This window comes from Branchiostoma floridae, chromosome 11 (genome assembly GCF_000003815.2).
Source record: "Branchiostoma floridae strain S238N-H82 chromosome 11, Bfl_VNyyK, whole genome shotgun sequence".
NCBI classification, from domain to species: Eukaryota; Metazoa; Chordata; class Leptocardii; order Amphioxiformes; family Branchiostomatidae; genus Branchiostoma; species Branchiostoma floridae.
This window is the reverse complement of record NC_049989.1, coordinates 7593225-7606974: the sequence shown is the minus strand read 5'-3', so window position 1 is coordinate 7606974 and position 13750 is coordinate 7593225. Positions and strand designations below refer to the sequence as shown.

At 49.8% G+C, this 13750-nt stretch overlaps 1 protein-coding gene across 1 annotated transcript in view; it reads right to left on the bottom strand.

Moving 5' to 3' along the window:
* Window positions 1-13750, bottom strand: part of LOC118426172 (neuroblast differentiation-associated protein AHNAK-like) — a gene marked incomplete in the record, with an annotated part of 42480 nt that overhangs the window by 8531 nt on the left and 20199 nt on the right. The window contains 4 exon segments of the mRNA XM_035835433.1: window positions 6-9030; window positions 9247-10598; window positions 10859-11995; window positions 12222-13743. Coding sequence (XP_035691326.1) covers window positions 6-9030; window positions 9247-10598; window positions 10859-11995; window positions 12222-13743 — 13036 coding nt within the window.

Here is a 13750-nt window from a genome sequence, read left to right as displayed (position 1 = left end):
GAAGCCAGGTCCTTTGAATTTTGGTGATTTAACTTTTCCCTTGATGCCTGCCCTTTCAAGATCTACGTCTGGGCCTTCAACATATGCATCAAAGTCTGGACCCCTTAAGTTTACATCTGGTCCTTCCATGCCGACCTCTGGCCTCTGAACCTCTGCTTCTGGAAGATCTATATTGGCTTTTGGCCCTTTCTGTTTCCAGCCAAAGGATGGCAATTTCATAGACGGCATATCAAAGCTTGGTCCCTTGAACTTGGGACTTGACATCTTTCCTTTCAAATCAGGACTGTCGATGTCAACGTCAGGTCCTTCAAGGCTAGCATCAACGTCAACTTCCGGTCCTTTCAGTTCCCCTTCCGGCAGATCAACATCGGCCTTACCACCAAAGTGGGGTTTCCTGAAGGAAGGCATTTTTATATTAGGTTTCCCAATGTGAAAGTCGGGTCCTTTGAATTTTCCACCTTTCACGTCAGGCCCTTCTACGTCTATGTCCACGTCTGGACCTTTAGCATTTAAGTCTACATCAACATCAGGACCCTCAACGTGACCTTCTGGCAGATCAACATCTGCTTTACCTCCGAACTTTGGCATCTTTATAGAAGGCATGTGGATATCAGGGCCCTTTAGATGGGGCATTTTGAATCTTCCGCCTTTGACCTCTGGGCCCTCTATGTCTATGTCTGGCGCATTCAAGTCAATGTCAGGACCTTCCAGATCTACGGACGGTCCTTGTACCTCTCCTTCAGGTAAGTCAAGGTCAGCTTTTCCGCCTTTCATTCCGAACCTCGGCATCTTCATGGAAGGCATGTGGATATCAGGGCCCTTCAGATGGGGCATTTTGAATCTTCCTCCTTTCATGTCAGGCCCTTCAATATCGACATCAGGGGCATCGACACCAACGTCAACACTTGGCCCCTTCAGGTTAACATCTGGGCCCTCTACATCAACGTTGGGTCCTCTGACCTCTCCTTCTGGCAGGTCAATGTCTCCTTTTCCTCCAAACTTCGGCATCCCTATTGACGGCATGCTGAAATCTGGACCCTTGATTTTCGGCATTTTGAATCTTCCGCCTTTGACCTCTGGGCCTTCGATGTCCATGTCTGGCGCATTCACGTCAATGTCAGGACCTTCCAGATCTACGGACGGTCCTTGTACCTCTCCTTCAGGTAAGTCAAGGTCAGCTTTTCCGCCTTTCATTCCAAACTTGGGCATCTTCATGGACGGCAAGCTAATGTCAGGTCCTTTCATTGACGGCATCTTGAACCTTCCACCGTTAACGTCTGGCCCCTCTAGGTCAAGATCTACGTCTGGACCTTCGACATTGACGTCTGGGCCCTCCAAGTCCACATTTGGGCCTTTCACTTCACCTTCTGGGAGGTCGATGTCAGCCTTTCCACCGAATTTAGGCAATTTCATTGAAGGCATGCTGACATCTGGTCCCTTGAATTTGGGCAGGTTGAACTTTCCACCTTTCATTTCAGGACTTTCCATGTCTACGTCAACATCGGGGCCCTTCACGTTAATGTCCGGCCCTTCTACCTCTCCCTCGGGCAAGTCGATGTCCGCCTTTCCTCCAAACTTGGGAGACTTAAATTTCGGCATTTTCCAGTGAGGCATGTGAAAGTTAGGTCCCTTAATGTTTGGTCCTTTGAACTTTCCTTTCATTTCCGGACCTTCGACATCAACATCAGGTGCACCAACGTTAACATCGATATCTGGCTTTTCCACATACACGTCAGGTCCCTGGAGCTCCCAGTCCACATCAGGACCTTCTACATCTGGTACGTCTATCTTTCCCTTTCCTCCGAGTTTGGGCTTTCTCCAGGACGGCATCTTCATGTGAGGCAGGTGAAAGCCTGGACCCTTGATTTTGGGGCCCTTGATTTTACCGGAAACGTCTGGGCCTTCCAAGTCAACGTCAGGGCCATGGAGATTTACGTCAGGACCCGTGACGTCCACATCCGTTCCTTCCAGATTTACATCAGGTACTTCAACTTCGGCTTCCGGTAGATCAACATCAGCGCCAAACTTAGGTTTTCTAAAGGACGGCATTTTCATATGGGGTAGGTGAAAGCCCGGACCCTTGATTTTTGGGCCTTTTATTTTTCCTTTCATTTCCGGACCCTGCACATCAACATCAGGTCCACTCACTCCGATGTCAGGCCCTTTCAGCTCTCCTTCCGGAAGGTCCACCTCGCCTTTTCCACCAAATTTCGGCATCTTCATCGACGGCATGTGGAAGTCTGGGCCCTTGATTTTGGGCATTTTGAATTTCCCGCCTTTGACGTCAGGTCCTTCAAGGTCAACATCCGGCCCTTCAACGTCCACGTCTGGTCCCTTAATGTTGACGTCGGGCCCTTCAATATCGACATCAGGGCCTCTGACTTCACCTTCTGGCAAGTCAACGTCACCTTTCATCCCGAATTTCGGCATTCCTATGGACGGCATGCTGATATCCGGGCCTTTGAATTTCGGCATTTTGAATTTTCCGCCTTTTACGTCTGGCCCCTCAAGGTCTACGTCAACGTCAGGACCTTCAACATTAACATCTGGTCCCTCGAGATCAACACTGGGTCCTCTAACTTCGCCTTCTGGTAGGTCGATGTCTGCTTTTCCTCCAAATTTCGGCATCCCTATTGACGGCATGCTGAAATCTGGGCCCTTAAATTTCGGCATTTTGAATTTTCCTCCTTTTACGTCTGGCCCCTCAAGATCTACGTCAACGTCAGGACCTTCAACATTAACATCTGGTCCCTCGAGATCAACACTAGGTCCTCTAACTTCGCCTTCTGGCAGGTCAATGTCTGCTTTTCCTCCAAACTTCGGCATCCCTATGGACGGCATGCTGAAATCTGGACCCTTGATTTTCGGCATTTTGAATCTTCCGCCTTTGACCTCTGGGCCCTCTATGTCTATGTCTGGCGCATTCACGTCAATGTCAGGACCTTCCAGATCTACGGACGGTCCTTGTACCTCTCCTTCAGGTAAGTCAAGGTCAGCTTTTCCGCCTTTCATTCCGAACTTCGGCATCTTCATGGAAGGCATGTGGATATCAGGGCCCTTCAGATGGGGCATTTTGAATCTTCCTCCTTTCATGTCAGGCCCTTCAATATCGACATCAGGGGCATCGACATCAACGTCAACACTTGGCCCCTTCAGGTTAACATCTGGGCCCTCTACATCAACGTTGGGTCCTCTGACCTCTCCTTCTGGCAGGTCAATGTCTCCTTTTCCTCCAAACTTCGGCATCCCTATTGACGGCATGCTGAAATCTGGACCCTTGATTTTCGGCATTTTGAATCTTCCGCCTTTGACCTCTGGGCCTTCGATGTCCATGTCTGGCGCATTCACGTCAATGTCAGGACCTTCCAGATCAACGGATGGTCCGTGTACCTCTCCTTCAGGTAAGTCAAGGTCAGCTTTTCCGCCTTTCATTCCAAACTTGGGCATCTTCATGGACGGCAAGCTGATGTCAGGTCCTTTCATTGACGGCATCTTGAACCTTCCACCTTTGACGTCTGGCCCCTCAAGGTCAAGATCTACGTCTGGACCTTCGACATTGACGTCTGGGCCCTCCAAGTCCACATTTGGGCCTTTCACTTCACCTTCTGGGAGGTCGATGTCAGCCTTTCCACCGAATTTAGGCAATTTCATTGAAGGCATGCTGACATCTGGTCCCTTGAATTTGGGCAGGTTGAACTTTCCACCTTTCATTTCAGGACTTTCCATGTCTACGTCAACATCGGGGCCCTTCACGTTAATGTCCGGCCCTTCTACCTCTCCCTCGGGCAAGTCGATGTCCGCCTTTCCTCCAAACTTGGGAGACTTAAATTTCGGCATTTTCCAGTGAGGCATGTGAAAGTTAGGTCCCTTAATGTTTGGTCCTTTGAACTTTCCTTTCATTTCCGGACCTTCGACATCAACATCAGGTGCACCAACGTTAACATCGATATCTGGCTTTTCCACATCCACGTCAGGTCCCTGGAGCTCCCAGTCCACATCAGGACCTTCTACATCTGGTACGTCTATCTTTCCCTTTCCTCCGAGTTTGGGCTTTCTCCAGGATGGCATCTTCATGTGAGGCAGGTGAAAGCCTGGACCCTTGATTTTGGGGCCCTTGATTTTACCGGAAACGTCTGGGCCTTCCAAGTCAACGTCAGGGCCATGGAGATTTACGTCAGGACCCGTGACGTCCACATCCGGTCCTTCCAGATTTACATCAGGTACTTCAACTTCGGCTTCCGGTAGATCAACATCAGCGCCAAACTTAGGTTTTCTAAAGGACGGCATTTTCATATGGGGTAGGTGAAAGCCCGGACCCTTGATTTTGGGGCCTTTTATTTTTCCTTTCATTTCCGGACCCTGCACATCAACATCAGGCCCACTCACTCCGATGTCGGGCCCTTCAAGCTCTCCTTCCGGAAGGTCCACCTCGCCTTTTCCACCAAATTTCGGCATCTTCATCGACGGCATGTGGAAGTCTGGGCCCTTGATTTTGGGCATTTTGAATTTCCCGCCTTTGACGTCAGGTCCTTCAAGGTCAACATCCGGCCCTTCAACGTCCACGTCTGGTCCCTTAATGTTGACGTCGGGCCCTTCAATATCGACATCAGGGCCTCTGACTTCACCTTCTGGCAAGTCAACGTCACCTTTCATCCCGAATTTCGGCATTCCTATGGACGGCATGCTGATATCCGGGCCTTTGAATTTCGGCATTTTGAATTTTCCGCCTTTCACGTCTGGTCCCTCAAGATCTACGTCCAAGTCAGGACCCTCGACATTGACATCTGGTCCCTCGAGATTAACACTGGGTCCTCTAACTTCGCCTTCTGGCAGGTCAATGTCTCCTTTTCCTCCAAATTTCGGCATCCCTATGGACGGCATGCTGAAATCTGGGCCCTTGAATTTCGGCATTTTGAATTTTCCTCCTTTTACGTCTGGCCCCTCAAGGTCTACGTCAACGTCAGGACCTTCAACATTAACATCTGGTCCCTCGAGATCAACACTGGGTCCTCTAACTTCGCCTTCTGGCAGGTCAATGTCACCTTTTCCTCCAAACTTCGGCATCCCTATGGACGGCATGCTGAAGTCTGGGCCCTTGAATTTCGGCATTTTGAATCTTCCACCTTTCACGTTTGGTCCCTCAAGGTCAACGTCAACGTCAGGACCTTCAAGATTGACATCTGGTCCCTCCACATCAACACTGGGTCCTTTAAGTTCGCCTTCTGGCAGGTCGATGTCTCCTTTTCCTCCGAATTTCGGCATCCCTATAGATGGCATGCTGAAATCTGGGCCCTTGATTTTAGGCATTTTGAATTTTCCACCTTTAACATCTGGTCCCTCAAGGTCTATGTCAACGTCAGGACCTTCAACATTAACATCTGGTCCCTCAAGATCGACACTGGGTCCCTCGAATTCACCCTCTGGAAGGTCAACGTCACCTTTCAATCCAAACTTGGGCATCTTCATTGAGGGCATGCTGATGTCTGGGCCTTTGATTTTGGGCATTTTGAATTTTCCGCCTTTCATGTCTGGTCCCTCAAGGTCTACATCAACTTCAGGACCTTCTAGATTGACGTCCGGTCCTTCAATATCAACATTAGGTCCCTCGAGTTTACCCTCTGGTAGGTCGACACCTGCTTTCCCGCCAAACTTCGGCATGCTGAAATCTGGGCCTTTGAATTTTGGCATTTTGAATCTTCCGCCTTTCACATCAGGTCCCTCAAGATCAAGATCCACTTCTGGTCCATCCAGGTCCACGTCTGGTCCCTTCAGCTTCACGTCTGGTCCATCGATATCGACATCTGGACCCTCTATATTCCCCTCTGGAAGGTCAATGTCAGCTTTTCCTCCAAACTTGGGCATCTTCACTGAGGGCATGTGAATATCTGGACCTTTGAATTTTGGCCTCTTCCATTTTTTGCCTTTGACGTCCGGACCTTCAATGTCCACATCAGGCGCATCAACGTCAATGTTTACATCGGGACCTTCCACTTCTCCCTCAGGAACGTCGATGTTCGCCTTCCCGCCGAATTTCGGAGACTTGAACTTTGGCATTTTTAAGTGTGGCATGTGGAACTTTGGGCCTTTGACCTTCCCATCAATATCCGGACCGTCCACATCAAAGTCTGGGCCTTTAAGTTTTGGAGACTTGAATTTTCCTGAAAGACCGCCTTCAACCTCTGGTCCTTCGACGTTTACGTCCCAGTCTGGAATCTCTGCGTCTGGTACCAAGACCTCTGCTTCCGCTATGCCTATGTCGACATCACCTCCAACATTTGGTGGTTCGAATTCACCAGAAAGACGACCACCAAAGGAGGGTCCTTTTAGGTTGGGTCCCTTCATGTGAAAGTCTGGTGATTTGAATTTTGGCTTTCCAAACCTAAATTTTGGTCCTTTCATTTTCGGGCCCTTCAGGTCAACGTCTGGCCCTTTCACATCCAGGTCTGGAGAATCGATATCAAGATCTGGACCTTCCAGGTTCATATCTGGTGAGTTAATTGTCACATCTGGTCCCTCCAGGTTTCCTGAAGGTGTCCTGAATTTCGCTTCCGGACCATTGAAATCTGGTCCGGAGAATCGCCCTGAGCCTCGGAACTTTGCTTTCATTCTGTCAAACCAGGAGGGCGATTTCAGCGTTGGTCCTTCCAGCTCTAGATCTGGGGATCCTAGTGTCATAGATTTACCCTTAAATCCAGGACTTTCCAGCTCGACGTCGGGAACGTCACCGCTAACTTTCGGTGCATTAATGTCAAGGCCTGGTGTTTCCAGATTCAAGGCTCCTATTTCTGCTGATGGGGCATCGATCTCGACAGAAGGTGACTTGACTTTCTTGCCTTTCCATCTGAATGACGGCGATTTGAATGTGGGCTTCTTCATGTGGAAATCGGGCTTCCCAAATTTTGGACCTTTCCACTTAAATCCTCCCTTCGCATCGGGACTTCCTAAATTGATATCCGGTCCTTCTAAGTCAACGTCAGGTCCTTCCAATTTTACATCGGGCCCTTCTAGCTGAGCCTCGGGCAGATCTACGTCTGCCTTTCCGCCAAACTTCGGCATCTTCCAGTCGGGTCCTCTAAATTTCGGCCCTTTGATGTCAAAGTCAGGCTTGCCGAATTTAGGCCCCTTCAATTTGAATCCACCTTTCACATCCGGGCCTTCTACATCAACATCAGGACCCTCCAAGTCGACATCAGGTCTTTCCAGTTCCACGTTTGGTCCTTCGACTTCTGCGTCTGGAAGATCTACGTCTGCCTTTCCTCCGAACGAAGGCATCTTCCAGCCGGGACCTTTAAATTTGGGTCCCTTGATATCAATTTCCGGTGAGTCGAACTTAGGGCCCTTCAACTTAAATCCTCCCTTGACATCGGGACCCTCTACATCTGGTGTCTCCAGGTTGACGTCAGGTCCCTCGATTTCAGCATCAGGAAGATCGACGTCTGCCTTCCCACCGAACTTGGGCATCTTAAATTTTGGTTTGCCAAACTTCGGTCCTTTGAACTTGAATCCTCCTTTGGCATCTGGGCTCTCAAGATCTACATCAGGACCCTCCAAATCGACATCGGGTCCTTCTAGTTCCACATCTGGTCCTTCAACTTCTGCATCTGGAAGATCTACGTCCGCCTTTCCTCCGAACGAAGGCATCTTCCAGCCGGGACCTTTGAATTTTGGCGCCTTGATGTCAAAGTCAGGTTTACCGAATTTTGGACCTTTAAGCTTGAGTCCACCTTCAACATCAGGCCCTTCAACATCGACATCCGGCCCTTCAAGCTTGACGTCTGGCCCTTCGATGTCTGCGTCAGCAAGATCTACGTCCGCCTTTCCTCCAAATGAAGGCATCTTCCAATTCGGTCCTTTGATGTCAAAGTCAGGCTTCCCAAATTTAGGCCCTTTAAATTTGAATCCACCTTTCACATCCGGGCCTTCTACATCAACATCAGGACCCTCCAAGTCGACATCAGGTCCTTCTAGTTTCACATCTGGTCCTTCGACTTCTGCGTCTGGAAGATCTACGTCTGCCTTACCTCCGAATGAAGGCATCTTCCAATTCGGTCCTTTGATGTCAAAGTCTGGCTTCCCAAATTTAGGCCCTTTAAATTTGAATCCACCTTTCACATCCGGGCCTTCTACATCAACATCAGGACCCTCCAAGTCGACATCAGGTCCTTCTAGTTTCACATCTGGTCCTTCGACTTCTGCGTCTGGAAGATCTACGTCTGCCTTTCCTCCGAACGAAGGCATCTTCCAGCCGGGGCCTTTGAATTTGGGGGCCTTGATATCTATGTCCGGTTTGCCGAATTTAGGCCCCTTCAATTTGAAGCCTCCCTTAGCGTCGGGACCCTCTACGTCCAAATCCGGTGCCTCCAAGTCCACATCAGGTCCTTCTAGTTTCACATTTGGTCCTTCGACCTCTGCCTCTGGAAGATCCACGTCCGCCTTTCCTCCGAACGAAGGCATCTTCCAGCCGGGTCCTTTGAATTTGGGTGCCTTAATGTCAAAGTCAGGTTTACCGAATTTGGGGCCTCTGATTTTTAGTCCACCATCAACATCTGGTCCCTCCATCTCGACATCGGGTCCTTCTAGTTTCACATCTGGGCCTTCGACCTCTGCCTCTGGAAGATCCACGTCCGCCTTTCCTCCGAACGAAGGCATCTTCCAATTTGGTCCTTTGATGTCAAAATCAGGTGTCCCAAACTTGGGGCCTTTAAATTTGAATCCTCCCTTCATGTCTGGACCATCTACATCGATATCCGGCCTTTCCAAGTCGACATCAGGCCCCTCTACCTTCATAACAGGTCCCTCGACTTCTGCATCAGGAAGCTTTCCGTCCGCCTTTCCTCCGAACGAAGGCATCTTCCAATTCGGTCCTTTGATGTCAAAGTCAGGCTTCCCAAATTTAGGCCCCTTCAATTTGAATCCGCCTTTCACATCCGGGCCTTCTACATCGACATCAGGACCGACCAAGTCCACATCGGGTCCTTCTAGTTCCACGTTTGGTCCTTCGACTTCTGCGTCTGGAAGATCTACGTCTGCCTTACCTCCGAACGAAGGCATCTTCCAGCCGGGCCCTTTGAATTTGGGGGCCTTGATGTCAATGTCTGGCTTGCCAAATTTAGGCCCTTTGAATTTGAATCCACCTTTCACATCCGGGCCTTCTACATCGACATCAGGACCCTCCGAGTCGACATCAGGTCCTTCTAGTTCCACGTTTGGTCCTTCAACTTCAGCCTCAGGAAGATCTACGTCTGCCTTCCCACCGAACTTGGGCATCTTAAATTTTGGTTTGCCAAACTTCGGTCCTTTGAACTTGAATCCTCCTTTGACATCTGGGCCCTCAAGATCTACATCAGGACCCTCCAAGTCGACATCAGGTCCTTCCAGTTCCACGTTTGGTCCTTCAACTTCTGCGTCTGGAAGATCTACGTCTGCCTTACCTCCGAATGAAGGCATCTTCCAATTCGGCCCTTTGATGTCAAAGTCAGGCTTTCCAAATTTAGGCCCTTTAAATTTAAATCCACCTTTCACATCCGGGCCTTCTACATCAACATCAGGAGCCTCCAAGTCCACATCAGGTCCTTCTAGCTTCACGTTTGGTCCTTCAACTTCTGCGTCTGGAAGATCTACGTCTGCCTTTCCTCCGAACGAAGGCATCTTCCAGCCGGGGCCTTTGAATTTGGGTCCTTTGATGTCAAAGTCTGGCTTGCCAAATTTAGGCCCTTTAAATTTAAATCCACCTTTCACATCCGGGCCTTCTACATCAACATCAGGACCCTCCAAGTCCACATCAGGTCCTTCTAGCTTCACGTTTGGTCCTTCAACTTCTGCGTCTGGAAGATCGACGTCTGCCTTTCCTCCGAACGAAGGCATCTTCCAGCCGGGTCCTTTGAATTTTGGTCCCTTGATATCAATGTCCGGTTTGCCGAAACTAGGTCCCTTCAATCTGAAACCTTCCTTAACGTCGGGACCCTCTACATCCAAATCCGGTGCCTCCAAGTCGACATCAGGTCTTTCTAGTTTCACATCGGGTCCTTCAACTTCTGCGTCTGGAAGATCTACGTCCGCCTTTCCTCCGAACGAAGGCATCTTCCAGCCGGGTCCTTTGAATTTTGGCCCTTTGATGTCAATGTCTGGCTTGCCGAATTTAGGCCCTTTGAATTTAAATCCACCTTTTGCATCTGGGCCTTCGACGTTCATATCTGGCCCCTCAACTTCTGGCATTTCGATATCTGGTCCACTGAAGGATCCCTCTTGTCCTTTCAATTCCATTTCGGCTCCATGCACGTCGTACGATCGTCGTCCAAAACCAAACTTAGGGCCTTTCAGGCCATTAAAACGCCCCTTCTTCGGTTCTGGAGCTTCAATCTCAAGGTCGGCTTCTTCAATGTAGAGTTCACGACGAGCACCGATAATGTGCTCTGCTTCGGGTAGTGCAACTTCTCCTCTTATGTCTTTTTCCCTTCCTCCAAATTTCCATCTGCCAAGGTTTGGGCTTACGTCGATCCCCCGAACTCTGCTCGAAAACCTACCCTTTGGCGTACTAACCTCAAGTGCCTCACCGTCGACTTCCATTCCAGATGATTCAAGATCCACCTCGTAGCGGCCTGTGGTTGGGGACAATATAATATACACGCCTCAGAACATTTCCTAGGCACGCTTCGGAGGCACGGAAAAAAGTCGATTAGTAAATTCATAAACGTTACAAAACATTCCCAAATCTATTAGGATGTGACCGCAGGTTTGAAACCTTCCATGACGTGGTTAGTAAAGAATTGCAACATGTTTAGAAAAGACTTCAATTTTTTGGGTACAGCCAAAGCAAATGTTGTTATAGGAAGCCCAAACCTGAGGTCCCCATTCCTACCTGATACACCATCCACCACCTCGTGCACGGTATGCTGGGTCACCGTAACGGTTTTTTGCACCACGGTTTCCCCATCCTGCACCAAGGTCTCCACTTTGGTGGTCACAGCTCCGACTGCACTATCTGCACCATCCACCACGCCATCCACCTGAGCCTGTGCGTTTTCTACTGCTCCCTGCACACTAGCCTGAGCTTCCTTGGAGGATTCTTCCAACTTTTCTTCAGCATTCTCTACAGCCACTGCAGCACTTTCTACTGCTGCCTCTGCCTCGTCTTCTACTTGTTTTACAGTTCCCTCCACCTTATCGACAGAATCCTTAGCAACTGCTTCGGCACTGGCTACTGCACCCTCAACTTTTGCCTCTGCATCTTCTTTAGCTGCTTCCGCTGCGGCTTCTGCAGCTTTAGAAGCATCTTTAGCATCTTCCAAAGCATCATTAACAGTGCCCTCAACTTCAGACTTGGCACCCTCAGCAATAGCTTCTGCGCTCTTAACAGATTGTTCTACTTCCGCAGCTGCTTCATCTGCTACCCCTTCTGCTTCTTTAGCTACATCGTCAGCTTTAGCTTCAGCACCCTTCAGCTTTGCCGCTAAGCTCTCTTTAGCCCCCATAGCTGCTTCAGTTACATCTTTTGCAACATGCTCTACCTTTTGCTCTACTGCTTCAACTGCTTGCTCTGCCTTTTCTTTGCCAGCCTTAGCCATGTCTTCTGCCTTTTCTTTTGCAGCCCCTGCAGCATGCTCTGCCTTGTCCTTTGCGGCTTCAGCCGCACTTTCTACGCTTTCCTTAACTTCTTTAGCTTTCTCTTCTGTCTTTTCCTTAGCCTGCTTTGCACTTTCCTCCACCTTCTCCTCAACACTCTTAGCTGTATCAGCTACTTTACTCTTAGCTTCTTTTGCTCCTTCTTCTACTTTCCCTGTCGCACCTTTAACCTTATCCCCGACAGATTCGACAGCGCCTTTCATCATACCTATTGGAGAGCCTACAACGGGCAGCTCGATGTCCTCTGGTCTCCATGTTGTTGTCCGTGGTGGGCGGTCTCCCTCGGCGATGCGGAAGGTGCATTTTGGCTCGACGACATACTTCGGTGTGATGGCGCACCGTTGCATCTCGGACGGGGATAGGAAATAGAAACCTATATAACGCAAAAATGGATCATTTGTGACCAGTAGAAATCATCAACGACTACAATGTCTCCCTAGATCTACCGGTCCACAGATATCAGTTAAGCTTATATCATATTAGAAGCAACAATCTAACAAATTAACGTCCAATGTGTAGTGATTCAACATGAATGGCAGACCCTTGATAGATTCATAACAAAATGTACCATGGGGAAAAGCTTGATGGAATCAACTTACATTCGCCTTTGTTGGTCAAGGCACATTGTTTAGTACCAATGACATTCTCCTTGGTTGTCACTTCAAACTCTGCGACCTGCTTCAGGGCTGGAGTCAGGAAGGCGCAGACTTCACCGTCAGATGTCATACAGGTGACGTAATTTTCGGCCTCTGTGACCTCTGTGGCTGGCATGCTCATGTGGGAGACTCGGCGGACCAGGCAGCCGTCTTCGAGGGAGAGCCAGTACTTCTGCTGTGTCTTCATAGTTGGTAGGGCAATCGTCTTGAATTTTTCTTCGGACACAACAAGAAGCTGTTGTCCTTCTTTACCCTTCAAGTCGTCGTCCGACGCGAATGTGATGACCCGTCCAGAGGCGTCCAGGAGGGCCAAATGGATAACCGGTGCACCGTGCTGCAGCTGAACTTCTTTGGTGTACTCTGCCGTCACTTCGTCTTCCATTCTCTTCATATCATCGCCCTGGGGCACCTTGACATCGTACGCCATGATTTTGCCAGAGTTGGTTCCGACAAAGAGCGTTGCGGACCCGCCCTCGTCTCCATTAAGGCCAATGGGACTGAATTCAAAAGATTTTATAGTGCTGCCAGCTATTTGACTGGCTCGGACGGCTTTGAACTCTGCATCGTCATTGACTGTATCGGTACTGTCTTCTGCCGACGGTGTGCGCTTCGACCCCTTACCGAATTTGCGGATGGATCGGCGGAGGGAGTCACGCAGGGACTTCCTCTGCTGACTCCTCGGTTCTAGTGAACCAGCTATTTCTTCGGGGGTCATGGTACATCTGGTGCTGACCACTCTCTTCTGTCTGTAGTCAAATAGTGCCAGTCCTTGCATGGTGCCAACAGCGACAAGGCCGAGCTTCGGTTCCAAGGCTAGAGCCGTTGTGGGGGCAGCGGGGTTGCACTGAATCAGCTGCCTACTCTGAAAGCCAGGGAAAGCTATAACATCACTCCTTGCGGTCAATTTTCCACTGCCCTTCCATTGATATCCTTCCACACCGCTTGTTATGTCAACTGCTGAGGCAACCAGCTCCTGACTTTGCCCCTCACCAACAGGACTCATCTCCATGATGACGACCTGCCCGGACGCGCCGCCCACGGCCATGATGCCTGTAGACGGGCACAGTTCGATGTGCTGAACCGCCAGTCGCGGGTCGTCGCTGAATGGGTCAAAGAGACCAATCTTACGGATTGGTGGTACGCCTTCTTTGGTCTCTCCCTCGACGGTGTACTTGAATATCATGCGTCCCTCCTGGGGTGTCTTTTGAGACCCCGGTGTCTGCGAACCCTGTTCTTCCTCGCTCTTTCCACTTTCGAGGGCGTCGGCATCAACGTACGTTATGTCCTTTAACCGGTTGTCGAAAACCTGGCTATTCGGAGAAAGGGGCTGCCCTTGCTGCTCTCGGCCGGTCACGAATACTTCAGACGTACTGCAGCGGTAGATTGCTCGCATGGACACCGACGACACGTCCCAGAACTTGATGGATCCATCTTCATGTCCGCTGACCAGTAGATCCCTCGGCATGGATCAG